A 7,524-nucleotide genomic window follows, 5' to 3' on the forward strand; every position below is an offset into this window, starting at 1 on the left:
ATATATATATATATATATATATATATATATATATATATACATCTATATTTACTTATGTTTATATGTGTGTATTTCCGTACTCTATATTTACAGAGTTTTTGTTTTTGTTTTCTGGTAATTTCCCACATGAGCAACAATCTCTACTTACTGGTCCTTATTTTCTGTATTTGTGAATGTTGTGGTACTCTTGTGTGACTACATTTAAGACTAATATATTATTATTATATATATATTTATCTTCATAAAAAATAACTAGAAACGTCAGCACAGCAGTAATATTAATTTGAAATAAAAATATAATAAAAATGTTGTGAATAAAAGCATCTGTTGTAATGATAAATATTTTATTATTATTAATAAAGTATTATACAATACTCCACTACATTTCAAAGCAGAATGGAGCATCGTCTGAATCCCTCTAAAAAATGAACTTGTTTGTAAAAACTCACCTGACAGGTGAGTGAGCTGCCTCTTATCTGTGCTCCACCACAAAACTCATGGTGGTCCCGTCAAATGAGGGTGGGGCGATGATCCGGGGACCTTGCTGGGAGGTGATGCTGATGACCGGCTGCTTGAAGCTGGAGAAGCTGTGCTGTGGCCTGCTGCCGGTTGTCAGCTGCTGAGCCTGGGGAGTCTTTCCAGTGGTCATGTAGAAGGGACTCTCCATGTACATTCCTTCATTCTGTGAGGACGCCTTCTCCCCGCTCTCTGCCTCCGACGGCACCGACATCTGGGACTGCACCAGAGTTCGGGCAGGTATCACTGATGGTGTCGGCACAAAGCTTGGGTAGACCATGTAGGCATGACCGTATGCTGCGGGACTGAGAGCTAGGGGGGAGATGGGCATGGGCACAGGGGTCATGGGAGGCTGGGGCATAGGTACCTCCACATAATGACCTGTTTCAGGGTCAAAAAGGCGCTTTGTGGCTGGCTGCACAGGAGTGTCTACCAGGTAGTAGTTTCCAGTGGTGGGATCCAGGAGCATCTTCCTCTGCGTAGCCTGAAAGGGGTCGAGAGTGGGTGCTGGAGTCATGGCTGGGGAAAAGCAGTACACCTGTGGCTGACTGGCAGAGAGCCCCAGTGGCAGGGTGTGATAGATGGTGGCAGAAGGAACTTCCTGTGGGTGTGTCTCCATTACAAAGCTGGAACGTTTTATCTCTGGGCTGAGGTCCTCCATGCTCCTGAACTCAGACCCCTCGTGTTTTGGAGGACAGCTTGGGCCAAACTTAGCTGCAAACATATTTGCCGATGTTTTATCGGCTGACGGGACTGGTTTGCTGTCACTGAGGTGTGATTTGATTGGAATGGCTAGGTAGTTCTCGTTGTCAGCCGATTTGCCCGAAAACCTTGGCTCAGATCTTTCTACGTCCCTCCATTCAGCTCCTTCATTCCGAGTTATTCCTGTCTGGCTGATTTTTAATGACACGGGCAGCTTGGAGGACTTTGGGACATTTTTGTTGCTAAAAAGCGTCTGTGTCATGGAGTTTTGGTGGTGAACATTAGCAGCTGTGGAGGCCTTCCTGGACTTGTTTTTGGCTCCTGTGGTGCTAAGAGCTTGCACCAGCTTTGACCCTACCCTTTTATCAAGGCTGCTGGATGACTGACGGACTTTGAGGTCTTTGTTCTCCTGCCTGAAGGTGCCGTCAGTCCCAGGTGATGTTGCTAACTGTGGCAGGGTCTTGTCGATGTTAGGACAGGAGTCTCTTCTGACTGTCTTGTCCTGTCTTGCCGCTCTCTCCTCAGACCCCCCCTGTAACTCGGTGGCTATCAGAGACAGAACATGGCTGTCTGTCAGAGGCTGCGGCTCAGTCTTCCTCCTCCACTCGTTCTTATCGAACACATAGAGTTGTTCCATGGTTTTGACAGCAGCCTTGAGTTTTTCCAAAGCCATCTGATTTGCCATGTTTGACTCTGGCTTCTTATCTGCTGTCTCTGACACTTTGTCCTGGTTGTTTGAGGCTACTTTACTCTCAGGCCTCAGCTCTCCTTCTGTGGGGGGAGCTGCCCCTGCTGCTCCCTGAGGTGGGGCCTCCTCTGATCTGTCTGTAACACATGGCTCCTGTTTCACTAACTCAAGACTTTCTGCGTGCTTCCCAGTGTTATTGGTATTAACGGACTGACATTTTATCACTATCGGGGACACGGAGTTGGGGTTGCAGTTGTGCACGTGTTTCTTCAGCTCTGAGTAGCTGTCAGCAGAGGCAAAGCTGGATTTGTTCTCGTTGTTATCCAGAGAAACAAAGTTATAAGAACTTTTCACCAGTTTACGTACATCTCTGACCTGGTGGATGGGAGTCTGCAGCTTCCCTTTGTTGTCTCTGATGTCTCGAACCATAAAATGTGGCACTTTATCTGAAGACTCACCCTTCAGGGCTGCAGCCAGGGCCTGACATTTGAAGCTGTCGGTTCTTATGGGACCGCAGCCGGTGTTAGGAGCGCGCAGCTTGGAGACACCCAGAGGTTCCGTTTTGAGGTCTTTGACGCTCCTCAGGTTGATTTTGATTTCCGGGGATTTGGAGGTGGTTAAACTCCTGGAGTCTGTGATGTATAAGGTGTTGTCGGAGCGTACTTTAGGTCCGCTTCCGTCCTGACAGTTCCTGCTGTGCAGCTGCTGCCCGGCCTCTCCTTCCCCGGACAGCAGCTGGATACTTGGCACAAACAAATGCGACATTTGCGTGAGTTTGCCGCAGCCTGAGGGCCTCTCCGCCTCGTGGTCTTTGTCATCCAGCTTGTCCTGCAGTCTGTCACGGCTCCTGGGGTCTTGTTGAAACCCTAGCTCCTTGTCCCTCCAGCATCTGAAGGCGCTATTTTGGCTCTGGAGCAGGGTGCTCCTGGATGCCTCCAGAGCACCTTTTTTAGTATCGACTCCAGCTCCGCTCGTCTCTAAATTAGTTGCGGGAGCGCTTCTGTCCCGTCTCCGAGACTCGCTCCTGGTTTCACACGAGCCACTGTCCACGATGTCCCCCAGCTCGTCCACGCACATTATGTTGTAGTCCGAGCTGCTCTCTGAGACCTTGGAGCCCCCCTTCCGCCTGTCCCCCTCCTGCGGCGGCTCCCTGATCTCCCCCCTCTCCATCCTGCGCTCCTGCTCAAACTGCATCTTTTTAGAAATGACATTTTTGATGAGGCTTGAGGCGAACACGGCCTTCTTGTTCGTGTCCTCCATGGCTCTGAGGGGGGTCCTGCTGCCCCCGCTCAGCGAGCTCTGGGTAACTTCATCTGCGGAACGTGATCCTGCTGCGCTTTGTGCAAACTGGGCGCACCGTTCTCCCGCAGACTTGACATTACAGCGGAAGTTGAGGGTCTCGGTGAGCCGGATCACCCCACCGTGGCCCTGACCGAACTTCCCCATCAGTTGGATTTGCTGAGCGTGGGGGGTGCTACTCAAAGTGAAAATCTTGCTGCTGGGGGGTTTGAGGCTGGCCAGTGCGATGCCCTTATAACCTTTAGTGTCTGGGTTCTGACAGGAAACAACACTCTGGTCCACGTTCATGTTGCCATATTTCAGGTCTACGAACGTGGACCACCTGCTGAGCTCTGAGGCCGAGGACTCGCTGGAGGTGCTGAAACTGAAGGCATCAAAGTGCTGGGCCAGGCTCCTGAAGGCTCTGGCTGTGAGGCTGCGCACCTCCTTGTCAGCGTCGTCCAGCTCGCTGACAGCACTGGACGTGCTGCTGGACTGCTCCCTCACCTCCTTGCCTCTCAATTTGCCGCCAAAATGCAGACGTCCCGGCGCAGCTATGAGACACTCTGCCTTCCCGTCCACTCCCCGAAACACGCAGCGGCTCACGTCTCCGGCGCGCGCGGTATGATAAAGAATATTTCCCTGTTCTTGAACGTTGCCAGGCTCATTTATAGCTCGAGAGGTGGTTCTGATTGACAGGTGGATCTGCCCCCCACTGCTGCCGCCGCTCTGCTCCTCTGAGCTGGAGAACTTGGCCGCTGCGCGCGGATCACTTTCAGGCAGAGTGCTGACCGCTGCTGCGCCCTGAGCGCGAGGCCGCGCGTGCCCTTTCTCCCCCTCAAAGCAGTAACCCACGAACGGGTACACCTGGCTGTCATCTTCAATGTCCCAGCTGCCCGCGGACGAGCCCGCCCCGAAGTCCCCCTCGTGGTCAGAGAGCTCGGAGAGCTGGATCTCGTGCGTGGTAATGTAATGGGACTCGTCTTCCGCCACGCACGGGCCGGACTCGTAAAACAAAACCAAACCTTCATCATCCACCTCCTCCCCGTCATCAGACTCACTTCTCCCGCTCAGATAATCGTCCCCCCGGGGTGTCTCCTCCTCGTGCAGTGTGCTCCCTGTCTCCTCTGTCGTGTCCGGATGCGTCATTACGCGCGCGCTTGTTCCTCCCAGCTGAAGGGAAACCTCTGCCCTTTTTACACAGCCGGAGGAAGATGATGATGATGATGATGACTCAGCGGCGTCCTCCTTAACGTCTCCGCGCGCATCTCAGGGTCGGCACCGACCCACAGCCGCTGCGCCACCGCCCCTCGCCGGTACCGCTCCTTCTCAGCTCCACGGGTTTGGTTTCGTGTCGCACCTCCACCTTGCGCCGCCCTGCTGCCACTGTTTGGAGCAGCTCCGTCACCTGTGCGCGCGCCGCCGACGCCTCCGCTCACCTTCGTCGGGTCTTTATGGTGAGCGGAGGAGATGGAGGTGCGCGCGGAGCTCCGGGGGCGCAGACTGATGACACCCAGACGATCCGGACATTCCAGCCCCAGACTGAGCAGCTAAAAGGAACCAGAGACATGAGGACTGTCTAGGACACATGACTGTCAGGACAGGGCTCGCGGGCCAACAGGGGTCTAACCCTGTCAACTAAGGCCGGATTTTTGTTCAAGAATTAAAAAAAAAATCTTCCCAATTTAAATATTTTAATCTCAATATAAAGGTTCTTGAATTTTGTGGCATCAGACTTTTTATACCATCAAGATCCATGTTATCACTGGTGTGTGCACTTGCTTGTCTGTTAGCAAAATATTTCATGAGCCAGGGAACAGCAAAGTCCATGCTCAGTAATCCAAGTATAAATCCAACAATGTTCAGTCAGGTCATCTGGACAGTTTCTGTTGTTTGTTTGTTAGTTTTTTTGTTGTTGAGACGTTTCACCCTCCATCTGAAGGGCTTCATCAGTCTGAGGAGTCACAAACAAACTGTTTTCCCCACCAAGCACTCATACAGTGGACCGATAAGTTTGCTGGTGATAAGAATAGTTCCCTAACCAGGGAACAGATTTTAATGAACCCTCAGGAAGTAATCACTGGATAGCGTCTATGACTGATTAACCTTTGGAGTCAACCACATTCAAGATGGCCGCCACAGCAGTCTGACCTTAAAACACAATAACTGTTTTAACTCAACCAGTTTTACGGATGTTTAAATAAACATTTCTATGTTGCTGAGAGTTATACCCACTCTAACAGATCAAACACAACCAGTTTTTAAACTTTACAGGAGTGAACTGAGAGCTGTCTGTCAGTAAAATATCTTGTGAACCACAAGATGAATCTTAATAAAACATTCAGATTTTAATTATTGAGCTTACAACAACTCAAAACCTCTTGGATTTAATCAAATTAAATAATTTGATAAAGGAATATTCTGATCATTTAATGTTGTGGGTTATGAGCAGGGGCAGCTGTGGCTGAGTGGTTGGAGCAGTCATCCTCCAATGGAAGAGTTGGGGGTTCAATTCCACCACCATGTTGAAGTGTCCCTGGGCAAGACTGAACTCCTCATTGTCTCTGATGTGTGTCCCATCAGTGTATGAACATGATCTAAAGCTCTGATTCATCTGTGCAGATTCAGATTATTCTGTGTAGAGAGCTGTATGAATGTGTGTGTTGGAGGTAAATGAGGCACAGGTTGTTGTAAAGAGCTTTGAGTATCTTGATTAGACAAAAAGGTGCTACAGTCCATTTACCATTTATAAAAAAATCCCCCCCCCCCCCCCCACGGATGTTTTACCCTTTTAGTGCCTTCATAGATCAGTCATCAATATAAGTTTACCTTTATTGTAAAAGATAAATTTAAAAACCCTCTATGTCAAAATGAAATCACCTTTTTAGAAAATAATGCCAATTATAAAGAAATGTAAAATAAGTTATAGCATAGGGAGTTTTTTCTTTCCACTGTTGCCTCTGTGCTTGCTCAGGATGGGAGACTGCAAAAAATTCCTTAGATAGAGAACTTTACTAATTGGCTTTTATGTGAATGTTCCTGTAAAGTGCCCTGAGACAACTTTGTTGTGATTTGGTACTATATAAATAAACTGAATTGAATTGAATAAAAAATTACTTCTGGCCTTGGCCGCTAGATTAATCTTCAGGCACCCCAAGGACCATCCAAGGATCATTTGAGGAAAGTTATTTTTGGGTAACATAAATAAATACTACAAATGATAGGGTTAGTTATTTCTCACACACACATAGAGACACTCCCCCCCCCCCCCCCCCCTCTCTCTCTCTCTCTCTCTCTCTCTCTCTCTCTCACACACACACACACACACACACACACACACACACACACGCACACACACACACACACACACGCACACACACACACACACACACACACACACACACACACACACACACACTGAGGAACAGCTTTTACCCTGAAGCTGTTAGACTCATAAATCCTTAACCAGGCTAACCACTGTAAAGAGAAAAAAAACACTGTAATGCCACTTTAATTGGTGATATGTGACTTATCTGTGCTGCTGATTTCATGCTGCTGATCTCATGCTGATGTATTCATTCATACCCACATGCTCACTACAGACTTGTGTTCGGGCTGCTGTTTAATAAACCATATTATTTTTACATTATTATTGTTTAGCGTATATCTTAAATCAGGAGTGTTCAAAGTGTGACCCGAGAGCCATTGGAGTGATTTTATGCGTCCCATGACTGCTATTAATTTTGACCTACAGGCTTAAGAGGTTGATGCAGATGTAGACCTTCTTAAGATTTAATGGTGATACTTCATAAATTTTTAGGTTTAACAGGAAAACAGATTCAAATAATCTTGTCAAAATGAGTGATATTAAGTGCAATACAAATATTTAGCTACAATTAATCCCTTTATCCTACAACAAACTTTCACTGACCTACCAAAAAGTAGAATTTTGGTTAATAATTTATCAAATTTGGCTAAATATGGTAAGTGTTTTCAAAGAAAATAATTTAATTTGATTAAGTAATCAATGGAGAGAAATTGGACATTTTTCAAAGAATATCATCGACATACAAATTCAAACCCAGCCGGTCAAAACAGAGGGCCGCTTGTCCTGATTTCCTGTCTTACTTCTAAAATATGTAGAAAAACACATATAATTGGTTTGTCTATTTTTTACACTGCTTAACTGACCCACTGACTTAACTAACATCAACTTAACTAAAATAATACAAGGAACCAGAAATAAAAACATACCTGCATGGGTCAAGTAGCTCCTCCATCTTTAGTTTAAGCAAAGTCCCCGACACCTCCCAAATCACAACCGTCAGTCCATTTACCAT

General features: G+C 47.5%; 1 protein-coding gene across 1 annotated transcript in view; it reads right to left on the reverse strand.

Moving 5' to 3' along the window:
• Positions 1-472: 472 nt before the first annotated feature.
• Positions 473-7,524, reverse strand: part of c1h4orf54 (chromosome 1 C4orf54 homolog) — a 7,524-nt gene continuing 472 nt past the window's right edge. Inside the window, 3 exon segments of the mRNA XM_037681593.1 lie at positions 473-4,502; positions 4,504-4,584; positions 4,586-4,734. Coding sequence (XP_037537521.1) covers positions 473-4,502; positions 4,504-4,584; positions 4,586-4,734 — 4,260 coding nt within the window.

The sequence above is a fragment of the Nematolebias whitei genome, chromosome 1 (assembly GCF_014905685.2).
Source record: "Nematolebias whitei isolate Nwh7 chromosome 1, NemWhi1, whole genome shotgun sequence".
Classification (NCBI taxonomy): Eukaryota; Metazoa; Chordata; class Actinopteri; order Cyprinodontiformes; family Rivulidae; genus Nematolebias; species Nematolebias whitei.